The sequence below is a fragment of the Amblyraja radiata genome, chromosome 28 (genome assembly GCF_010909765.2).
Source record: "Amblyraja radiata isolate CabotCenter1 chromosome 28, sAmbRad1.1.pri, whole genome shotgun sequence".
Taxonomy (NCBI): domain Eukaryota; kingdom Metazoa; phylum Chordata; class Chondrichthyes; order Rajiformes; family Rajidae; genus Amblyraja; species Amblyraja radiata.
Genome location: NC_045983.1, coordinates 34,160,722 through 34,185,468, shown reverse-complemented (window position 1 = coordinate 34,185,468; position 24,747 = coordinate 34,160,722). Strand labels below are relative to the sequence as shown.

The following is a 24,747-nucleotide window of genomic DNA, read 5'->3' as shown; positions in this document are numbered from 1 at the left end:
TCGCCTAATTATAGGAAGGATGTCAACAAAATAGAGAGAGTACAGAGGAGATTTACTAGAGTGTTGCCTGGGTTTCAGCAACTAAGTTACAGAGAAAGGTTGAACAAGTTAGGTCTTTATTCTTTGGAGCGCAGAAGGTTAAGGGGGGACTTGATAGAGGTCTTTAAAATGATGAGAGGGATAGACAGAGTTGACGTGGATAAGCTTTTCCCACTGAGAGTAGGGAAGATTCAAACAAGAGGACATGACTTGAGAATTAAGGGACAGAAGTTTAGGGGTAACATGAGGGGGAACTTCTTTACTCAGAGAGTGGTAGCTGTGTGGAATGAGCTTCCAGTGAAGGTGGTGGAGGCAGGTTCGATTTAATAATTTAAAAATAAATTGGATAGTTATATGGACGGGAAAGGAATGGAGGGTTATGGTCTGAGTGCAGGTAGATGGGACTAGGGGAGAATACGTGTTCGGCACGGACTAGAAGGGCCGAGATGGCCTGTTTCCGTGCTGTAATTGTTATATGGTTATAAGTACAGTAGCAATGTTACAAAATTTTGAGATTTTAAAAATCAAGTCTGCAATTTATCCCATCAGATAAAGCATAAAAATAAGTTTAATTTGACACCTAATTCACTTTCATATCTCAAGTATTTAAAAAGTTATGGCCATTTTCATACTGGGAAATGAGCATCTTGTTCCCTATTGATTTTCTATGGACATAACAAAAAAGCTGTGATCGTGAACAGTCAAAAGCCCATAACTTTCTTAAAAATTAAGAGAACTGAATGAAATTTTCAGTTATCATAGATTGAAGCATTCTGAAACAAATATAAAATAATCTTACTTGGATGACCTGAAATTAAAGCATATAATTAGTTAGTTACCTAATTGTAGCTAATTTCAGACTTCAATTACTAGATCTAAACATCTATCCATTTCTTAATAAATGATTAACATTTTTAAATAGCCTAAATGTCCAAATAATATTCACAAATAATTCACAATAAAACATGATTTTTAAATCTCATTTACATTAATTTATAGACCAAATGGAAGGAATTTAGTGTTTAATTGCTGTAAATAAATGCCCATTTTAAATCAGCTTTCTAGTGGGATCCTGTGGAACGCGCTGGTTTAGAACGTTCACATTGCGGTAGATTTGTGCCCTCAAATGCCCAGAAAAATACTGCGGGATATAATGGGGCCAAAATTAGCTACTCGCAATATTAAACTTTGTATAAAGGGATCTTTAAAAGCCCTTTTTAATGTAAAAATATACAACTTACCTTCTGTGGTTTGCTTTGTGAGACCCTGCGGTTGCTGGCGGTCGCGGGTTTAGAGATTGATTTTTAAACTACTATAACTATTTTACGAGGCCTTTAAAACTAATAATAGCTTTTGCGACGGGGTCTTCCAGCGATTTTTCGTTAATAATTAACTAGGCTGAACATCTTCGTTTTGAACAGCCTAGAGAAAATCGCGTTTTAAACCCGCCCCCTCTAAACGGCGCCAAAATCGCGCACACCCGCAGCGGCAGATTTTCAAAGACGCTTCAGGTAGGCTTTGCAACATACCTAAGTACAGTACTTGCAATAACCAGTTACAGTTTTCACATAGAATTAACCAAAGGTGTGCAATGTACTCTCCAAATTTTATTTCAAATATAGAAAATGTCTCATATAAGTATAAGTAAGATGGGAAAGAAAAGTTATTGAACCCTAGAAGGGTGTCATGGTGGTGCAACGGTAGAGTTGCTGCCTCACAGAGCCAGAGAACCAGGTTCCATCCTGACTACGGGTGCTATCTGTACGGAGTTTGTACGCCATCCCTGCGACCTGCGTGGTTTTTCTCCAAGATCTTTGGTTTTCGTCCCACACTCCAAACACGTAGAGGTTTATAGGTTAATTGGTTTGGTATAATGTAAAATTGACCCTATTGTGTGTAGGATAGTGTTAGTGCTGGTTGGTGCAGACCCCATGGGCCGAAGGGCCTGTTTCTGCGCTCTATCTCCAAACTAAAACAGTGAAATTAGTGTAATGTTTATGAATTGTTTGAAAATATAATCATGCACTAGTTCATGTATCATCTGCATTTATTTTCCTAACAATTTTACTTTATCAGCTACGACTTCTCTATATCCAAATACTACTGGATGTTTTATATTTTATGTAAAGTAGAAATGTTATATTGTAATAACTAAGCAATTCTGCTCCATTAAAATTTCTGAGGAGATTAGAAACAATCAAGGACTTGTCCCACCCCAGTCATTCCTTCTTCTCCCCGCTTCCATCCGGCAGAAGGTGCAGAAGCTTGGAATCGTGCACCACCAGACTCGGGAACAGCTTCTTCCCCTCTGTTATTAGGCTTCTGAACGGTCCTTTCATAAGCTAGGGTACTGTCCGATTCACCTCTGCCCCATTGCGGACATTGGACTTTGTCTCTGGAACTGATGCCTACATTGCTGAGAACTATATTCTGCACTCTGTATCTTCCCCTTTACTCTACCTATTTGTGTTTGTGTTGATTGTATTTATTTATTTATTTATATTATGATCTGATTGGATAGCATGCAAAACAAAGCTTTTCCCTGTACCTCGGTACACGTGACAATAATAATCCTAAAGCTATAATTCTTTGCTGCCGAATCTTGGTGCAAAGAAGTGTGTTTATTTTGGAATCTTTCTTTAATTTATATGTACTAGAGGAACTCAGCTGGTCAGGCAGCATAAGTTCACAAGTGATGGGAACAGAATTAGGTAATTTGGCCTATCGAGTCGACTCCACCATTTAATCATAGCTGATCTATCTCTCCCTCCTATGCCCATTCTCATGACTTCTCCCCATAATCCCTGACACCAGTATTAATCAAGAATCTGTCAATCTCCCCCATAAAAATGCCCAATGACGTGGCAATGAATTCCACAGATTCACCAGCCTCTGGTTAATGAAATTCCTCCTCATCTCCTTTCTTAAGGTACGTCCTTCCATTCTACAACTGTGGCCTCTGGTCCTAGATTCTCCCACTGTGGAGGTAGATGGGCAGACAACATTTCGGGTCGGGATCCTTCTTCAGGCTGAATTTACTTGTCATGGAATCATAAGGTCATGGAGTGATACATTGCGGAAACAGGACCTTCAGCCTAACCTGCCCATACTGGCCAACATGTCCCAACAACTCTAGTCCCAGCTGCCCATGTTGTTCCATATCCCTCCAAACCTGTCTAACTGTTTCTTAAATGTTGGGATAGTCCCTGCCTTAACTACCCCTCTGGCAATTTGACCCATACATCCACCACTCTGTGTGAAAAAGATTCCTATTAAATCTTTTCCCCTTCACCTTAAACTTATGTCCTCTTGTCCTCGATTCCCCTACTCTGGGCAAGAGGCTCTGTGCATCTACTCAAACTATTCCTCTTATGCTTTTATGTACCTCCATAAGATTGCCCCTCATCTTCCTGCCGCCAACTGACTCACCCCCCCCCTCCATCCCCTACCTCTCGCTCCACGCCCCACCCCACGCCACCACCCCGCACAACTTGCCTTTGCAACACAGGAGTAGTGGCACGGTGGTGCAGCGGGAGAGTCGCTGCCTCACAGCGCCAGAGACCCGGATTCCATCCTGACTACGGGTATTGTCTGTATGGAGTTTGTACCTGCGTGGGTTTTCAACTGGGTGCTCTGGTTTCCTCCCCCACTCCACGTTTGCAGGTTAATTGAATTTGTCCTGTGTTTGTGTCGGATAGTGCCAGTGCGTACAGGCATTGCTTCAATGGGCCGAAGGGCCTGTTTCCGTGCTGTATCTCTATAGCTGCACTACCACAGCCCGCCTCATGGAACGTGTTATGAGCTTGCCGTGGGCCGGATAAAATCTCGGGGCGGGCTGGAAGTGGCCCGCGGGCCATAATTTGGAGACCCCTGCTCCAAAAGATCATAGTCATGGAGTGATAAAGCATGGAAACAGGACCTTTGGCCCAACTTGTCCACATCTGCCAACATGTCCATTCTACACCAGTCCCACCTACCTGCATTCTGTGAAGAACATTTCACCTGTGCTTTGATGTCATAAGGAATTCATTCATGGCTGATCTATCTCTCCTTCCTAACCCCATTTTCCTGCCTTCTCCCCATAACCTCTGACACCTGTACTAATCACTTAGTAATACACTTATTACTCTTCAAGGTTTCAATTGTCACATGTACCAATTAAGGTACAGTGAAATTTGAGTTACCAAATTTGAGCTGTGTTCCTCCAGATTAAGATTCCAGCCTCTGCAGTCCCGTATGTGTTAATTTATGTTGATCTTTTTGTGTCTGAAATCTGCAGGATTGAGCGGGGAGTGTAAGACTTGTGAAGAACAGTCAGTGGATCTTCCATCGAGAGGTTTCTTTCGAGGGGCCGCACAGTTGGTCTTGACTCCAATGGACATCAGAGAGGTTCCCTAGACCGGTGGAATGGAGATACTACATCCCTTGAACAACGAGGTCTATCCCCTCAACACGGAGAAGCCAACGGCAGAGCCCACCAAGGAAGAGGAGGATTACAAGGAGAACGGGGTTCTGATCCAGAGTCCCAGCTCCACCGAAAACGTCCTGGCAGAGGATCTCGATGCACCGTCCAAACTTCAGGACTGGGCTTCCTTCAGTGGATCCACCGTTGTGGGCAAGGGATGGGACGAGGCTCCAGCCCGGCACTCAGAGATGGACAATGTCTTCCCTGTAAGTCGAGAGGTTTGGCGCAGAAAAGCAGACTTCTTGCTATCGGTAATTGGCTATGCGGTTGACCTCGGCAATGTGTGGAGATTCCCCTACATCTGCTATCAGAACGGAGGCGGTAAGCAATCTCTGATCCTTGTCAGTCTTGACCACCTTCACCATCTCCCAACCCTTCACTCCAAATCCTTCCAATCCTTCACCATTTCCCAATCTTTAGACTTTTAGAGATACAGCGTGGAAACGTCCTGCGGCCCACCGAGTTTGCACCAACCTGCACGTCTTTTGAGTGGGAGGAAAGCATTGGGTGGTGCCACCGCATTGACTGCCACGCCAGCAGCTCATAGTCCTTTCACCCTTTTTTGTTACTTTTAGTGTGTCTAAATGTATGTTTTAATGTTTCTTAGTATGTCTTATGTGGCGGATGGTAGGGGGGAATAGGGGGAAACCGTTTCTCAGTCACTTACCTGGACGGAGATGCGCCTTTTCTCTTGTGTTGCACCTTTGGTGACCCTCGGACTTTATCTATAAGTCAGAATATAAAATCAAGTTCTTGGGTTGAAATTTTAAACTTTAGAGGTAGAGCATGGAAACAGGCCCTTCGGCCCACCGACTCCATGCCAACCAGTCATCACCCCGTACACTAACACTATCCTACACACTTGGAACAATTTACAATTTTACTGTAGCCAATTAACCTTCAAACCTGTACATCTTTGGAGGAAACCGGAGAACCTAGAGAAAACCCGCGCTGGGAGAACATACAAACTTCGTACAGACAGCACCCATAATTATCCATCATTAGTTAACTGTCACGTAAACTTCAAGACTGCTCTCTGGTTGTGGTGCGATGGTTCATTTGCCTGATACAGCTGGGAGGAAAACTGTTCCTGAATCTGGAGGTGTGCGTTTTCACACTTCTGTATCGTTTACCCGATGGGGGAGGGAGAAGTCTGAGTTTATTGTTACGTGTACCGAACTGCAGTAAAAGGTTTTCACAAAGCTTTCAAGAAAAGGGAGGTAGTAAGGATCAAATGTAATTTTAGCTTAGAGATACAGCGTGGAAACAGGCCCTCTGGCCCACGGTGTCCGCGCCGGCCAGCGATCCTTGTACACTAGCACTATCCTACACACACTAGAGACAATTCACAATTATACCAAGCGAATGAACCAACAAACATGCACGTCTTTGGAGTGTGGGAGGAAACCGGAGAACACAGAGAAAACCCATGCGGTCACGGGGAGAATGTACAAACTCCGCACAGATCACCCATAGTCAGGATCGAACCTGGGTCTCTGGCGCTGTGAGGCAGCAACTCTACCGCTGCGCCACCATGCATAGCAAAACTTTCCGCTTGTGATACTGATGTTGTCTTTATCTGTCCTGAACTGCAGGGGCCTTTCTACTGCCCTACATTCTGATGGCAATATTTGGTGGCATCCCTCTCTTTTACATGGAATTGGCACTGGGGCAGTACCACAGGACCGGAGCCATCTCCATCTGGGCAAAGATATGCCCACTCTTCAAAGGTGAGCCTTCACTGGAGTTTAGAAGAATGAGGGGGGACCTCATCGAAACGTACGGTATAGTGATAGGCTTGGATAGAGTGGATGTGGAGAGGATGTTTCCACTAGTGGGAGAGTCTAGGACTACAGGGCACAGCCTCAGAATTAAAGGACATTCCTTTCGGAAGGAGATGAGGAGAAATTTCTTTAGTCAGAAGGTGGTGAATCTGTGGAATTCTTTCCCACAGAAGGTTGTGGAGGCCAAGTCAATGGATATATTTAAGGCAGAGATAGATAGATTCTTGTCATGGGTTATGGGGAGAAGGCGGGAGAATGGGGTTAGGAGGGAGAGATAGATCAGCCATGATTGAATGGTGGAGTAGACTTGTTGGGCCGAATGGCATAATTCTATCCAGCACTTATGATCTTGTGGAGCCCACTGTTTCCTTCTTCGTTCTTAGTCATAGAATGGTACAGCGTGGAAACAGGCCCATCACCGACCATGTTCCATCTACCCTAGTCCCACCTGCCTGCGTTTGGCCCATATCCCTCCAAACCTGTCCTATCCATGTACCTGTCTAAATGCTTAAACATTGCAAAAGTCCCAGCCTCAACTATCTCCTCCGGCAGCTCAGCTCAGTTTAGTTTATTGTCACGTGTGACGAGGTACAATGAAAAGCTTTTGTTGCCTCCTATCCAGTCAGAGGAAACACTAAACATTATTACATTCGAGCCATTCGCAGTGCAATCATGTATTGTCTTTCTGCGGGCTGATTAGCACGCAACAAAAGCTTTTCACTGTACCTCGGTACACGTGACGATAAACTGAACTGTACTGAGTTGCAGGAGGAGGTAGTTGAGGCAGGTATTATCACAACATTTCATACATCCTTGATCCTTTGAGTGGAAAAACTTACCCCTCAGATTCTTATTAAATATTTCCCCCTACACCTTGAACCTTCTTTGCCCCCCACCCTTATGGCTTACCATGGCTGTCTCTAGGTTTGGAGGACGCCAGTGGGTGACTTTGTTTAACAAGGGGAGACTGGTGCACAGAAAGCCACCACACGGTCCTTGACAGATCTGGGTCAGGATCCAGTGGCATGGAGTCCAAGATGACCGGAGACCCTTTTCTGCTGCAGCCTTCCCAGCCGTTGTGACGCTCCACTAATGTCAGCCATCATCCTCCGCCTGTTCCACCATTGAGGTCTTGGTTGGATTGCTCTTTGTCAGAGTCCTCCCGGTCGACCTTACCACCATGCTCCAGACGGCATCGCTCTCAGGATCTCAGGACCACACAAGTTTCTTCACCACAACAAGGTGACAATCCACGGAGAAGACCTTAAACCTATGTCCTCTGGTTCTCAATTCCCCTACTATAGGCAAGAGACTCTATTCCGATCTATTCCTCTCATGGTTTTATACACCTCTTATAAGATTACCCCTCATCTTCCTGCACTCCAAGGAATATAGTCCTTGTCTGCTTAACCTCTCCCCATAGCTCAGGCCTTCGAGTCCTGGCAACATCCTTGTAAAAGATCATCGTCACAGAGTGATACAACGTGGAAACAGGCCCTTTGGCCCAACTTGCCAACACGTCCCATCTCCACTAGTCCCACCTACCTGCATTCTTTGAAGAACATTTCACCTTTGCTTCGATGCCCCATTGCTTCCCGGTCATGTCCACAGACTCACCTACAAGAAACATCCTTTCCTCATCCATTCTATATAGGACTTTCACAATTGGGTTGGTTTCAATGAGATCCTTCTCTCAAGGGATCGATCCAAATTAGCCTCGATCACACAGTGATGATCTAAAAGTCAGAGTTTAAAATCACCAGGTTCTTGGGTTGAAATTTTAGAGATACAGTGTGGAAACAGGCCCTTCAGCCCACCGAGTCCACGCCGACCAGCGATCAACCTGTACACTAGTTCTATCCTACACGCATTAGGGACCATTTTTACAGAAGCCTATTAACCATCAAACCTGCATGTCTTTAGAGTGTGGGAGGAAACTGGAGCACCTGGAAAAAACCCACGCGGTCACAGGGAGAACGTACAAACTCCATCCAGACAGCACCCGTAGTCAGGATTGAAGCCGGGTCTCTGGCACTGAGGCAGCAACTCTACCGCTGCACCACCACTCATTCCAGGCACTCCCCACTCTCTGTAAAACAAGAAGACCTGCCCCGCATATCTCCTTTTAAACTTTGCCCTTCTCACCGTAACAGAGCAAAGTATTGCATGGTGTAACATCTGGATTTTATTACTCGTGGGAAGGGCAGCTAAGCTCCTTTTATAACGTAGAGGCCCCATCGAAAGATGTTCGGGGCACTGCCTTCCCGCTGCTGAAACTGCCTATTATTAGTGTAGCACTTTTTCCAAAGTGGTAAGATCAAAAGCAGCAGCAGAAAGGCATGCCCCGCCAAGAAGCACAAAGCTGAACTCACTGTTTTCATGCTGGTTGTGCAATATTGTCACTTACACTTCCCGTTGTGTCAAATTTTTCCAGTGATTGAGAAAGTTCTATTTTCAGAATTCATTGGGATATATTGCGATGTTCGGAGCCAGCCTTCCTGATGAGTTTGTTAATCACGGACACCAACAGGATTGACAAGCCCATCAGGAAGGTTGGCTCCGACCTGGGGACGGAGTTGGATTCATGGGAGGTGGTCTTGGAGGGGAGGATGCTCCTCAAACTGTGGAGCATCTTGGACAAGACAGCTCACCCCCTCCATGACACACTGGTCAACCTGAGTAACACCTTCAGCAACAGACTGGTTCCACCAAGATGCAGCACAGACGCCACAGGAGATCCTTCTTCCCTGTGGCTATCAAGTTGTTCAACTCCTCCCCCTTCTGTTGTGTAAAAAAACTGTACAACCCCACCCCCCCCCCCCCCCCTTCTGTCGTGGGATAGACTGCCACCCCTCCTCCCCATTCCTTGCACATCCCAAATCCTTTCCACTCATCGCTTTCATTTCATGGTTCATGTATTTTGTGTCTTTATGACTGTTGGTAGATTAATTTCCCTCCTGGGATAAATGTATTGTATCATATCAATTTTGCAGAAGTTCATTATATTCAGGAAACCAATCGTCTTCCCTGAACTATTCCAGCTGTTATCAGGCAACAGAATCATCCTACCACAACTAGAGAGCAGTGCTGAACTACTATCTACTTCATTGCACCTAAACTAAACTCAGTATTACAGGCACCCACCAACATCTGTGTAAACAATAAAACAAAACTTTGTCCGCTCATCTCCTTTAAACATCATCCCAATCACCTGAAACTGTGCCCTCTCATATGTGATGTTTCCACCCTTGGATAAAGGTCTGACTGTCTGCCCTATCTATGCTTCTAGAATGTTATATACTTCTATCAGGTCTCCCTGCAGCCTGCAACAATCCAAGTGTGTCCAACCCCTCTCTCTAGATCAGTGGTTCTCAAATGGGGGTACGCGTACCCCTGGGGGTACGTGAGATTTTAAAATATAGGCCTACATATATGTTGGCCTATATTTTTGCGCTGGTTATTTTCACGGGGTACATCACTGAAAAAAGGTTGAGAACCACTGCTCTAGATAATACCCCCTAACCCAGGCATAATTCTGGTAAAGATAGATACGAAATGCTGGAGTGACTGAGTGGGACAGGCAGCATCTCTGGAGAGAAGAAACGAGTGACATTTCGGGGCGAGACTGAAGAAAGTTCTCAACCTGAAATGTCACCCATTCCTTCTCTCCAGAAATGCTGCCTTTCTCGCTGAGTTAGTCCAGCTTTTTGTGTCTATCTTTGGCTTAGACCAGCATCTGCAGTTCCTTGCTACACACCATTCTGGTAAACCTCCTCTGCACCCTTTCCAGAGCCTTCACATCCTTCCTGTTATGAGGTGACCTGAACTGAATTCTTTACCACTCTGGTTGTGTTGCCATTCTCGGAGAGTTCTGGACTTGGACACCAAGATTCCTCTGTGTGTCAATATTTGATGTTTGTGCAGGAAGGAACTGCAGGTTCTGGTTTAAACCAAAGATAGACCCAAAAAGCTGGAGTAACTCAGCGGGTCAGACGGCATCTCTGAAGAGAAGGAATAAATGATGTTTTGGGTCGAGACCCTTCTTTATACTGAAATATCGAGCGATATACAGTGCCCTCCTTAATGTTTGGGACAAAGACCCATCATTTATTTATTTGCCTCTGTACTCCACAATTTGAGATTTGTAATAGAAAAAATCACATGTGGTTAAAGTGTACATTGTCAGATTTTAATAAAGGCTATTTTTATACATTTTGGTTTCACCATGTAGAAATCACAGCTGTGTTTATAGTTAGTCCCCACATTTCTTGGCACCATAATGTTTGAGACGCAGCAATGTAATGTAAATGAAAGTAGTCATGTTTAGTATTTTGTTGCATATCCCTTGCATGCAATGACTGCTTGAAGTCTGCGATTTATGGACATTACCAGTTGCTGGGAGTCTTCTCTGATGATGCTCTGCCAGGCCTGTATTTCAGCCATCTTTAGCTTATGCTTGTTATGCTTTAGCTTATGCTTGTCCCTTCCGTTTTCTCGTCAACATATAAAAGGCATGCCAATTGGGTTCAGATCGGGCTATTGACAGCCACTCAAGAATTGACCATCTTTTAGCTTTGAAAAACTCCATTGGTGCTTTAGCAGTATGTTTGGGATCATTGTCTTGCTGTAGAATAAACGGCCGGCAAATGAATTTTAAGGCATTTGTTTGAACTTGAGCAGATGTGTCTGTACACTTCAGAATTCATTATGCTACTACCATTAGCAGTTGTATCATCAATGAATATAAGTGAGTCAGTACCTTCAGCAGCCATACATGCCCAGGCCATAACACCCCCACCCTCGTCTTTCATAGATGAGGTGGTATGCTTTGGATCTTGGGCAGTTCCTTCTCTCCTCCATACTTTGCTTTTGCCATCACGCTGATATGTTAATCTTCGTCTCATCTGTCCGCAAGACCTTTTTCCAGAACTGTGTTTGCTCTTTTAAGTACTTCAAGGCAAACTGTAACATGGCCATCCTGCTTTTGCGGCTAACCAGTGGTTTGCATCTTGCAGTGTAGCCTCTGTATTTCTGTTCATGAAGATTTCTACAGACAGTGGTCATTGACAAATCCACACCTGACTCCTGAAGAGTGTTTCTGATCTGTCGGACAGGTGTTTGGGAATTTTTCCTTATTACAGAGAGAATTCTTCTGTCATCAGCTGTGGAGGTTTTCCTTGGCCTGCCAGTCCCTTTGCGATTAGTAAGCTCACCAGTGCTCTCTATCTTCTTAATGATTTGTCTAACAGTTTTATTCTTGTTTCACAGTCTCATAATGGTTTATTTGACTTTCATTGGCACAACTTTGGTCCTCATGTTGATAAACAGCAATAACATTTTCCAAAGGTGATGGAAAGACTGGAGGAAAGACTATGTGCTGAGAGCTCTCTTACACCTACATTAAGGAGGCAATTAAACACACCTGAGCAATTATAAACATCCGTGAAGCCATATGTCCCAAACATTATGGTGCCTTGAAATGGGGGGACAGCTGTAATTTCTTCATGGTGAAACCAAAATGTAAAAAAATGACCTTTAATAAAATCTGACAATGTGCATTTTAACCACATGTGATATTTTTTTCTATTACAAATCTCAAATTGTGGAGTACAGATGCAAATAAATAAATGATGGGCCTTTGTCCCAAACATGGAGGGCACAGTAGAACAAATGAATGAAAGATATGCAAAAAAGTAACAATGATGAAGCAAACAGGCCATTGTTAGCTGTGGGATAGATGAAAATGAGTTACAGACAAAGAAACTTACCAGGACGACAGTGAAACTAGTACAACAACTAGGGGTGTGGGGGGGGGGGGGGGGGGGGGGGGGGGGGTGTGGAGAGAGAGATGGAGTGCAGGGGTTACTTGGTTAGAGAAATCAATATTCATACCACTGGGTTGTAAGCTGCTCAAGCAAAATATGCTGTTTCTCCAATTTGCGTTTGGCCTCACTCTGATGATGGAGGAGGCCTAGGACAGGAAGGTCAGTGGGAATAGAAAGGAGTATTTTAAAGTGTTTGGCAACTGGGAGATCAGGTTGATTTAAGCTGACTGCTTGATCCTTCTGCAATAAAATGGCTTGATTTAAAAAAAAACATTTTTTGATTTCTTGCAGGAGTTGGATATGCAATCTGTATAATAAATCTGTATATGTCCTTCTACTATAACACCATTATCTCCTGGGCTCTGTTCTATCTCTACTCATCGTTTAATTCCGTGCCTCCCTGGACCTCCTGTGACAACAAGTGGAACACCCCCAACTGTACCAACTACTTCCACAAGGATAACGCCACCTGGACTGAGTTCTCCGTCTCACCGGCTGAGGAATTTTATGTGTAAGTGTATGCAAGTGTTAGAAACATAGAAAATAGGTGCAGGAGTGGGCCATTCAGCCTTTTGAACCATTCAATATGATCATGGCTGATCCAAAATCAGTACCCCGTTCATGCTTTCTCCCCATGTCCCTTGATTCCGTTAACCTTGAGCTATATCTAACTCTCTCATGAACATGTCCAGTGAATTGGCCTCCACTGCCTTGTGTGGCAGAAAATTCCACAGATTCACAGCTCTCTGGAGAGAAAATGCTTGAATCCAAGAAACAAGAGCACACACAGTGTGATTGGAAGCAGTGCCAACAGTTACAACAGTTTATTGGTCTTCGTTCATTATTGGTGTTAGCTTACAAATAACGTGGTGCAGCGGTAGAGTCGCTGCCTTACAGCGCTTGTAGCGCCGGAGACCCGGGTTCGATCCTGTCTACGGGTGCTGTCTACGGAGTTTGTACGTTCTCCCCGTGACCTTCATTTTCTCCGAGATCTTCGGTTTCCTTCCAAAGACATACGGGTTTGTAGGTTAATTGGCTTGATGTAAGTATAAATTGTCCCTAGTGTATGTAGGATAGTGTTAATGTGCAGGGATCTCTGCTCGTTGCGGACTCGGTGGGCCGAAGGCCTTGTTTCCGCCCTGTATCTCTAAACTAACTAAACTAAACCAAAATAACAAGATGGATCCCAACTCAGTGATGTGGGCCAAACACAGGCAGGTGGGACTAGTGCAGATGGAGCATGTTGGTTATGGGCAGGTTGGGCCGAAGGGCCTGTTTCAATGCATTATGACTCTGACTGTTACTTCATCTTGTGTTGTTCGATTGTTGACTGAATTGCCAGCGTCATGGCTTAGTTTTAGCTTTAAGTCAGTCTGAAGAAGGGTCATGACCTGAAACTGATTCTGAAGAAGGGTCTCGACCCGAAACATCACCCATTCCTTCTCTCCAGAGATGCTGTCCGTCCTGCTGAGTTACTCCAGCGTTTTGCGTCTATCTGAGGTTTAAACCAGTATCTGCAGTTCCTTCTTACACTTAACCTACAGACCTGTACGTTGTTGGGAGGAAACCAGAGCATCCGGAGAAAACACAAGCAGGTCACAGGGAGAACGTGCAAACTCCACACAGACAGCACACGTAGTCAGGATGGAACTCGGGTCTCTGGCTCTGTAAGAAAGCAACTCTACCACCGCGCCACCATGTCACATCTTAGGAGGCAGACTCAATACTTTCTCACTCAGTATTATTGAAACTGAGATAGGGAGAGGTTGGACAGGTTGGGACTGTTTTCTTTGGAGTGTAGGAGGCTGAGGGGTTACCTTATTGAGGTGTACAAGATCATGAGGGGCATGGATAAAGTGAACGCTCACAGTTTTCCCCAAGGTAGAGGATTCTAAAACTAGAGGGCACAGGCTTAAGGTGAGACGGGAGAGATTTTAGAGGGGCCTCAGGGGCAACCTTTTCACTCAGAGGGTAGTCCGTATCTGGAACGAGCTGCCAGAGGAAGCTATAGAAGCAGATATAATGACTACTTTTAAAAGACATTTGGACAGATGTATGGGTAGGAAGGGTTTAGAGGGATATGGGCCAAATGCAGGCAAATGGGACTAGCCCAGTATGCTAACTTGGTCGGCATGGACAAGCTGGGCCGAAGGGCCTGTTTCTATGTGAGTCAGTCTCAAGAAGAATCTCAATCTGAAACGTCACGGATTTCCTTTGGAGTCTTAGAGTCACTAGTCCCACCTGTCTGCGTTTGGTCAATATCCCTCTAAACTTGTCCTATCCATGTACCCGTCTATCTGCTTCTTAAACGTTGGTATAGTCCCTGCTTCAACTACCTCCTCCGGCAGCTCATTCCATACACCCACGTGTGATAAAGGTACCCCACAGATTCCTATTAAATCTTTTCCCCCGGCACCTTGAACTGATCAGTCTGAAGAAAGTTCTGACCTGAAACGTCACCAACCATGTTCTCCAGAGATGCCGTCCCGGTGAGTTACTCCAGCATTTAGTGTCGATCTTCGTGCCTGTTTCTGTGCTGTACTACTGTGTGACTAAATGCAGATTGGGAAATCTCGTTATGGTGATTATTTTGTTTGCAGACTCGTGAATGTAAAACTGTTCTCTGTCGTAATGCATGGCTGTATTCTAACAAAGGTGCAGGTTGTGTTTAGAATTCCCCCGAGGAAGCCTGAGTCTGAAGAAGGTTCTCCACCCGAAAAGTCACCCATTCCTTCTCTCCATAGATGCTGTCCGTCCCGCTGAGTTACTCCAGCATTTTGTGTCTATTTTTGAAGTTTTCTTAGTATCGTTTAGATTAGATATACAGCACGGAAACAGGACCTTTGGTGTTTCACATGTTCCTGACCATGTCACGGGACACAATGTCATACGATCACAATCTCCGCCTTAAAAATATCCATTGATTTAGCATAGATACATAGAAAATAGGTGCAGGAGTAGGCCATTCGGCCCTTCGAGCCTGCACCGCCATTCAATATGATCATGGCTGATCATCCAACTCAGTATCCCGTACCTGCCTTCTCTCCATACCCCCTGATCCCTTTAGCCACAAGGGCCACATCTAACTCCCTCTTAAATATAGCCTCAACTACCCTCTGTGGCAGAGAGTTCCAGAGATTCACCACTCTCTGTGTGAAAAAGTTTCTTCTCATCTCGGTCCTAAAGGATTTCCCCCTTATCCTTAAGCTGTGACCCCTTGTCCTGGACTTCCCGAACATCGGGAACAATCTTCCTGCATCTAGCCTGTCCAACCCCATAAGAATTTTGTACGTTTCTATAAGATCCCCTCTCAATCTCCTAAATTCTAGCGAGTATAAGCCAAATCTATCCAGTCTTTCTTCATATGAAAGTCCTGACATCCCAGGAATCAGTCTGGTGAACCTTCTCTGCACTCCCTCTATGGCTATAATGTCCTTCCTCAGATTTGGAGACCAAAACTGTACGCAATACTCCAGGTGTGGTCTCACCAAGACCCTGTACAACTGCAGTAGAACCTCCCTGCTCCTATACTCAACTCCTTTTGCTGTGAAAGCTAACATACCATTCGCTTTCTTCACTGCATGCTGCACCTGCATGCCTACTTTCAATGACTGGTGTACCATGACACCCAGGTCTCGCTGCATCTCCCCTTTTCCTAATCGGCCACCATTTAGATAATAAATGGTGCATCTGCAGCACATTAAGTCTAATCCGCCATTCAATCATGGCTGATCTCTGCCTCCTAATCCCATTTTCCTGCCTTCTCCCCATTACCCTTGACACCCGTTCTAATCAAGAATTTATCTTTCCCTGCCTTAAAAATATCCACTGACTTGACCTCCACAGCCCTTTGTGGCAATGAGTTCCACAGAATAACTACACTCTGACAAAAGAAGTTCCTCCTCACCTCCTTTCTGATTTTGCTCCTACAATTTATTACATAAATATAAGTAGTGACACCTTTATGTCTATAAAAGATCATCGCACATCCCTTGCACGGACAGAGTTGCGAAGTGCCCTCCTGCCCCTGTTCATTCCCACCATCTAAGGCCTGAGACATTCCTTCTTGATAAACACAATGTTTAGTTATTTCACTTTCGTGTGTTCAAACCTGTGAGGTCAAATTCTAAATGGCGAAGATTTCACTGAGGTTTTGATTACCTCTAAACCATCTCTAAACTATTTCCAGTTCTTGTGAAAGTTTGTTTTGTCTAAACTATCATGCTTGTTTGACCTCCTGAGTATTTTCGGTATTCTCTCATTTTTGCTATGCAAATACCACGCAGAAACAGACCCTTCGGTCCACAAAGTCTGTGCCGAACAGCGTTCCCCATGCACTATCACTATCTTACACAAACTAGGGACAATTTAACCTGCAGCCCTGTCGCTGTAAGGCAGCAACTCTACCGCTGCGCCACCGTATCGCCCTAATTACAGTATTACACTTTGCTTGTCTGGAGTTTGTACATTCTCCCTGTGACATGCATGGGTTTTCTCAAAGATCTTCAGTTTCCTCCCATACTTTAAAGATGTACATGTTTGTAGGTTAATTGGCTTGGTATAAATTGTCCCTCGTGTGTAGATAATGTGCGGGGATCGCTGGTCAGCGCAGACTCGGTGAGCCGATGGACCTGTTTCCGTGCTGTATCTCTAAACTAAAGTAAAATGAGGCGTTTGGGGTGTAAATTTGCAATTGAATGTATTCTTGTAATCTGACAGATCTTCTTTATTTTGCAGTCGCCAAGCGCTTATGGTTCATAAATCGAATGGTTTGGATGATGTTGGCGGTATCAACTGGCACCTTGTAATTTGTCTGTTCATAATATTTACTGTGGTGTACTTCAGTATTTGGAAGGGCATCAGGACCTCTGGAAAGGTAGGTGAAGTTAAGTCAAAATGGGTCAATACATTTTCACACAAAGGGAGGTGGGTGTATGGAACAAGCTGCTGGAGGAGGTAGTGGAGGCTGGGACAATTTCAAGGTTTAAGAAACAATTAGGCAGGTACATGGATAGGACAGATTTAGAGAGATATGGGCCAAACGCAGGCAGGTGGGACTAGAGTAGTTGGGACATGTCGATGTGGGCAAGATGGGCGAAAGGGCCTGTTTCTGTGCTATATGACTATAACTTTATGACAAACAGAATGGAGATGAGTAGAAACTTATTGAGATCTCATTGAGGAGGGGGTGTAGCTTATTTAAACTTACTGGATAGTGAAAGGCCTGGATAGAGTGGATGTGGGTCTACTTGAAGGGCCGAATATCCCAATTCTGTTCCTCTGTCTTATGAGCTTAAATAAACTACAGTAGTCAATAATACAATAAATTAATAATCAGTAATATTCCTATTTTACCCACCCAGCTAATTTATATATTAAATAATTTGTTGACATGTCGATGTGGGCAAGTTGGCCAGAAGGGTCTGTTTCCGTGCTATATGACTCCATGACAAACAGAATAGAGGAGGAGGAACTTATTGAGATTTCATTAAGGTGGGGGGGGGGGGGGGAAGCTAATTTAAACTTACTGGATAGTGAAAGGCCTGGATAGAGTGGATGTGGAGAGGACGCTTCCAGTAGTGGGAGAGTCTAGGACCAGAGGGCACAGCCGCAGAATAAAAGGATCTATCTTTCGAAAGATGTGGAGCAATTTCTTTAGCCAGAGTGTGGTGAATCGGTGGAATTCATTGTCACAGAAGGCTGTGGAGGCCAAGTCATTGGATATTTTTAAAGCGGAGATTGATAGGTTCTTGATTAGTGCGGGTGTCAGGGGTTACGGGGAGAAGGCAGGCGAATGGGGTTAGGAGGGAAAGATAGATCAGCCATGATTGAAGGGCAGTGTAGACTTGATGGGTCTAATGGCCTAATTGTGCTCCTATCACATATGACCTTATGAACACAGACCTATATACCCGGCCCAGCGTTTAGTCAGACCTGACCAACTATAAAGGATTCCAAAGAGGCTGGGGGTATGGAAGCATGAAGTTAAACAGGCCACCTATATTTGATGGGCTTTAGAGATACATCACTGTAACAGGCCCTTTGGCCCACCGAGTCCACGTTGACCAGTGATCTTTACACACTAACACTATCTAACACACTAGAGACAATTTACAATTTTACCGAAGCCAATTAAACTACAAACCCGCACTTTCTTTGGAGTGTGGGAGGAAACCGGAGTACCCAGTTAAAAATCATGCAGGTCACTGGTAAAACGTGCAAACTCCGTACAGACAGCACCCGTAGTCAGGATCGAACCCGGGTCTCCGGCGCTGGAAGGCAGCAACTCTACCGTTGTGCCACTGTGCCTCTAATGATCCATTTATATTTATTTCATGTCCAAGTTAAATAAACATTTAGAAATCATCAAAAATCAGTCCTGCTTTTTCCTCTACAATACAATACAATATTTATTCCATATCATTTGAACCTCAGTGAGGCTCAAACGAAACTCCGTTTCCGCAGCCATACAAACAAAGACAATTCCTACAAGACATACACACAATTCAATTTACACAAACATCCATCACAGTGAATCTCCTCACTGTGATGGAAGGTAAAGTCTTTTCTCTCCCCTGCAGCATTTCTCTCCCAATGTCGAAGCCCCAGGCGGGCGATGGTAAGTCCCAAGGCCTTTTTACGCCGCACCAGGCGGTCCAGGTACAAAAGTCACTAGTTGGAGCCCCCGGAGGGCGCTGGAATGTCCCGCGTCCATTAAAGCCGCGCCGGGGCGATGTACGACCCCGCTCCGGGTCGTCCCAACCCCGCAACACGGGCTGGAGAAGTTGCCACTGCGGGTGCTCCAAAAAGCAGGCTCCACCCGGACCCGCGAGCTCCCGATATCCCGACAGTCCACAGGTCTGCAGCTGCAGCCTCCGAGCTCCAGAGTCGGGCCGCAGCAGCGAGCCACCAGCGCTCCCCACGCTCCGAGGCCGGCCAGTAATCCGCAGGCTCCGCAACTGGAGCCCCCAGGTCGTCCCGGCTGGAGGCCGCTCCACGGTGCTAGGCCCCAACGACAACGGAGACCCGACAGGAAAAAGGTCGGGTCTCCCGTGCAGGGAAGAGATTTTTTAAAGTTTCCCCCTCCCCCCACCCCACACATATCTATCTTCTATCTATCTTCTATTATTATTATATAAAACTCTGTGGCTGCCGCCTGCCGTCCGGCTGCCTTTCTGCCTTTCGATTCGTTCCATCGTGTGATGTCACAATGCTCAATACTCGCAGATGTCCAATCGGAATGGCCGATGCTCGCAGATGTCCAATCGGAATGGATCCATTTACATGTACGGCTGCCGGCTGCATTTCTTCCTTTGATTCCTTGCCACGCCGAATCCAGACGCACAATCGCCGAGATCTTTTCCATTTCGGTAGAAATTTCACTTTTCTTTCTAAGTATCCGCTCCTCATTACATTTCGTCGTGTTTAAGTACACCTTTTTAATCAAATCCTTCTCCCCCCCCACCCCCCAATATTTCAAAAATAAACTGGCTTCTCACCCATAGAAGCAGCCATTTCGGTAGACATTTCACTTTTCATTCCAACTATCCACTCATAAGATTTCGTTATGTTTATGTCCACATTTTTCATTAAATCCTTCTCCCCCCCCACTCACTCATTTTGTCGCCTCCTGCTGGCCAGCGACCATAATGGCTGCTGGCGCCCGCATCTCGCCTCAAAGACGCCATTTAAAACCAGCCGCACTGCTCATTCCTGAGCCGCTTGAGTTGGAGGAACACGTCTCCCGTGGGGGCTACGGGTAGGGAACGGCTGCGTTGGGGGAGCAGACCCAACGGGTCTGCCCTTGGTCTAGTTATATATTAAAACTGTGTGCCGTCCGGCTGCCTTTCTGCCTTTTGATTCGTTTCCATCGTGTGATGTCACAATGCCCAATGCTCGCAGATGTCCAATCGGGATGGATTCATTTACATATGCCTTTGCACCAGTCCCAGCCCCTGGTGAACGTTACATCGTGTTATGTCACAATGCCCAATGCCCAAAGACATTCTTGCCATAGAGGGAGTACAGAGAAGGTTAACCAGACTGATTCCTGGGATGTCAGGACTTTCATATGAAGAAAGACTGGATAGACTCTGTTTGTACTCGCTAGAATTTAGAAGATTGAGGGGTGATCTTATAGAATCTTATGTTTCTATGTTTCCCTCTCCTCACCCCTCTCCCGCTCCCACCCATGCCTCTCTCCCCCACCCCTCTTCACTCTCTACCCCACCCCTTCCCTCTCCCCCCACTCCCTTCTCCTACCCCTCCCTCCCCACTCTTCCACTTCTCTCCCCCCTTCCCCCTCCTCTCTCCCTCCCCTCTCTCCCCCCACCCCTCTCCCCCTCCCTCCCTGCTCCCCTCCCTCCCCTTCCCCCCCTCCCCCACGTCTCTCTCCCCATCCCCCTCTCTCACCTCCTACCCCGTTCTCCTTTCCCTCCCAAATCTGTCCCGTTTCCTCCTCCTCCTCTCCCCTCCCTCCCCTCTTCTCACCTCCCCTCCCCACACCTGTGTGTTTGGGGGTAGTTAATGTGAGTGTGATGCCGCAGCCCCCCCCGCAAACGCCGTTAGGGAAATGGCCTACTCCTGCACCTGATTTCTATGTTTCTAAGTTTCCCTCTTCTCACCCCTCTCCCTCTCCCACCCATCCATCTCTCCCCCACCCCCCTTCACTCTCTACCCTATCCCCTTCCCTCTCTCCCCGCAGCCCCCCCCCCCGCACTTGGTCTAGTTAATATATAAAACTGTGTGCCTGCCGTCCGGCTGGAGCCCCAGCACCTGGTGAACGTTCCATTGTGTGATGTCACAATGCCCAATGCTCAAAGGCATTCTTGCCATAGAGGGAGTACAGAGAAGGTTCACCAGACTGATTCCTGAGATGTCAGGACTTTCATATGAAGAAAGACTGGATAGACTCGGCTTGTACTCGCTAGATTTTAGAAGATTGAGGGGGGATCTTATAGAAACCGATGTTGGGGAAGTCCAGAACAAGGGGTCACAGTTTAAGGATAAGGGGGAAATCTTCTGGGACCGAGATGAGAAAATCATTTTACACACAGAGAGTGGTGAATCTCTGGAATTCACTGCCACAGAAGGTAGTTGAAGACTGTTCATTGGCTATATTTAAGAGGGAGTTAGATGTGGCCCTTGTGGCTAAAGGGATCAGGGGGTGTGGAGAGAAGGCAGGTACAGGATACTGAGTTGGATGATCAGCCATGATCATATTGACGGGAGGTGCAGGCTCGAAGGGTCGAATGGCCTACTCCTGCACCTGAATTCTATGTTTCTAAGTTTCCCTCTTCTCACCCCTCTCCCTCTCCCACCCATCCCTCTCTCCCCCACCCCCCTTCACTCTCTACCCTATCCCCTTCCCTCTCTCCCCCGCCCCTTCCCCCTACCCCTCTGTCCCTCTTCCACCACTCCCTCTACCCCTCCCTCCCCATTCATCCACCTCTCCCTCACCCCACCCCTTTCCCTCCCCCACCCCTCTCTCTCCCCCTCCCTCCCCTCTCCACCCCCACCCTTCCCCATACCCCTCTGACCCTCCCCACTCTTCCACCTCTCTCCCCTCCCACTATCCCTCCCCACTCTCTCCCCCCACCTCTCTCCCCCTCCCTCCACACTCTTCCCCCTCCCTCCACACTCTTCCCCCTCCCTCCACACTCTTACCCCTCCCTCCTCCTCTCCGTCCCCATCCCTCCCCCCCACATCTCTCCCCTCCCCATCCCTCTCTCCTCCCTCTCTTCCACTTCACTTCTCTCCACCCTTCCCCCTCCCCACTCTCTCCACCCACTCCTCTCCCCTTCCCTCCCTCCCCATCCCCCCCCCCCCCTCACCCACATCTCTCTCCCCATCCCCCTCTCACCCCCTACCCCGCTCTCCTTTCCCTCCCAAATCTGTCCCGTTTCATCCTCCCTCCCCTCTTCTCACCCCCCCTCCCCCCACCTGTGTGTTTGGGGGGTGGTTAATGTGAGTGTGATGCCTCAGCCACCCCCCCCCCCCCCCCCCCGCAAACGCCGTTGGGAAAACAGATCCAACGGGTCTGCACTTGGTCTAGTTATGTATTAAAACTGTGTGCCTTCCGTCCGTCCGGCTGCCGGCTGCCTTTCTTCCTTTTGATTCGTTCCATCGTGTGATGTCACAATGCCCAATGTTCACATATGTCCAATCGGAATGGATCCAATTACAAATGCCTTTGCAGGAGCCCCAGCCCATGGTGAACGTTCCATTGTGTGATGTCACAATGCCCAATGCTCAAAGACATTCTTGCCATAGAGGGAGTACAGAGAAGGTTCACCAGACTGATTCCTGAGATGTCAGGACTTTCATATGAAGAAAGACTGGATAGACTCGGCTTGTACTCGCTAGATTTTAGAAGATTGAGGGGGGATCTTATAGAAACCGATGTTGAGGAAGTCCAGAACAAGGGGTCACAGTTTAAGGATAAGGGGGAAATCTTCTAGGATCGAGATGAGAAAACATTTTTCACATAGAGAGTGGTGAATCTCTGTAAATTCACTGCCACAGAAGGTAGTTGAGGCCTGTTCATTGGCTATATTTAAGAGGGAGTTACATGTGGCCCTTGTGGCTAAAGGGATCAGGGGGTGTGGAGAGAAGGCAGGTACAGGATACTGAGTTGGATGATCAGCCATGATCATATTGACTGGAGGTGCAGGCTCGAAGGGCCGAATGGCCTACTCCTGCACCTGATTTCTATGTTTCTAAGTTTCCCTCTTCTCACCCCTCTCCCTCTCACACCCATCCCTCTCTCCCCCACCCCCCTTCACTCTCTACCCTGTCCCCTTCCCTCTCTCCCCACAGCCCCCCCCCCCCCCGCAAACGCCGTTGGGGAAACAGACCCAACGGATCTGTACTTGGTCTAGTATTATATAAAAGTCTGTGGCTGCCGCCTGACGTCTGTCCGGCTGCCTTTTGATTTGTTCCATCGTGTGATGTCACAATGCCCAATACTTGCAGATGTCCAATCGGAATGGATCCATTTACATGGCCGGCTGCCGGCCGCCTTTCTTCCTTTGATTCCCTGCAACTCCGAAACCAGACGCAGAATCGCAGACATCTTTTCCATTTCGGTAGAGATTTCACTTTTCTTTCAAAGTATCCGCACCTCATTACATTTTGTCGTGTTTAAGTGCACGTTTTTAATCAAATCCTTCTCCCCCCCCCCCCCCAATATTTCAAAAATAAACTGGCTTCTCACCCATAGAAGCAGCCCCAGCCCCTGGTGAACATTCCATCGTGTGATGTCACAATGCCCAATGTTCAAAGACATCGTTGCCATAGAGGGATACAGAGAAGGTTCACCAGACTGATTCCTGGGATGTCAGGACTTTCATATGAAGAAAGACTGGATAGATGCTAGAATTTAGAAGATTGAGGGCAGATCTTATAGAAACTTACAAAATTCTTAAGGGGTTGGACAGGCTAGATGCAGGAAGATTGTTCCAGATGTTGGGGAAGTCCAGAACAAGGGGTCACAGTTTAAAGATAAGGGGGAAATCATTTAGGACAGAGATGAGAAAAACATTTTCCACACAGAGAGTGGTGAATCTGTGGAATTCTCTGCCACAGAAGGTAGTTGAGGCCAGTTCATTGGCTATATTTAAGAGGGAGTTAGATGTGGTCCTTGTGGCTTGATCATGGTGTATGGAGAGAAGGCAGGTACATGATACTGAGTTGGATGATCAGCCATGATCATATTGAATGGTGGTGCAGGCTCGAAGGGCCGAATGGCCTACTCATGCACTTAATTTCTATGTTTCCCTCTCCGCACCCCTCTCCCTCTCCCACCCATCCCTCTCTCCCCCACCCCCCTTCCCTCTCTACCCACCACCTTCCCTCTCTCCACCCGCCCCCTTCCTCCTACCCCTCTGTCCCTCTTCCATCACTCCCCCTACCCCTCTCCCCCTCCCTCCCCACTCTTCCACCTCTCCCCCTTCCCCCTCCACTCTCACTCCCCACTCTTTCCCCTCTCTCCCCCACCCCTCTCCCCCTCCCTCCCTCCTCCCCTCACTCCCCATACCCCCTCTCCCTCACATCTCTCTCCCCATCCACCTCTCTCACCACCTACCCCGCTCTCCTTTCCCTCCCAAATCTGTCCCGTTTCCTCCTCCTCCTCTCCCCTCTTCTCACCTCCCCTCCCCCCACCTGTGTGTTTGGGGGTAGTTAATGTGAGTGTGATGCCGCAGCCCCCCCCCCCCCTCCCCCCCCGCAAACGCCGTTAGGGAAACAGACCTAACGGGTCTGCACTTGGTCTAGTACACATTTAAAACCAGTATTAAAAAACACGAACAACTACATTAACTAGAAAAAAAATGACTGTAGGGGCCGCTGCAACGTGAGTCGCAACATTAGCCCTAAGAGCTAAGTCTAACTCTTGTAAACATCCAGTGAATTGGCCTCCACTGCCTTCTGTGGCAGAGAATTCCACAGATTCACAACTCTCTGGGTGATGAAGTTTTTCCTCATCTCAGTACTAAATTGCCTACCTCTTATACTTAAACTGTGTGATCTCCCCAAACATCGGGAACATTTTTCCTGCATCTCGCCTGTCCAATCCTTTAAGAATTTTAAATGTTTCTTGAAGATCCCCTCTTATCATTCTAAATTCCAGTGAATA

The 24,747-nt window shown here is 46.7% G+C and overlaps 1 protein-coding gene across 1 annotated transcript in view; it reads left to right on the top strand.

The window, feature by feature from the left end:
- The first annotated feature begins 4,312 nt into the window (after window positions 1-4,312).
- LOC116989182 (sodium-dependent serotonin transporter-like) overlaps window positions 4,313-24,747 on the top strand; it is a 57,713-nt gene continuing 37,278 nt past the window's right edge. The window contains exons 1-4 of the mRNA XM_033046407.1: window positions 4,313-4,825; window positions 6,100-6,234; window positions 12,405-12,624; window positions 16,851-16,989. Of these exons, the coding sequence (XP_032902298.1) occupies window positions 4,447-4,825; window positions 6,100-6,234; window positions 12,405-12,624; window positions 16,851-16,989 (873 nt within the window). The 5' untranslated portion in view covers window positions 4,313-4,446. The remainder of the gene's footprint in view (window positions 4,826-6,099; window positions 6,235-12,404; window positions 12,625-16,850; window positions 16,990-24,747) is intronic.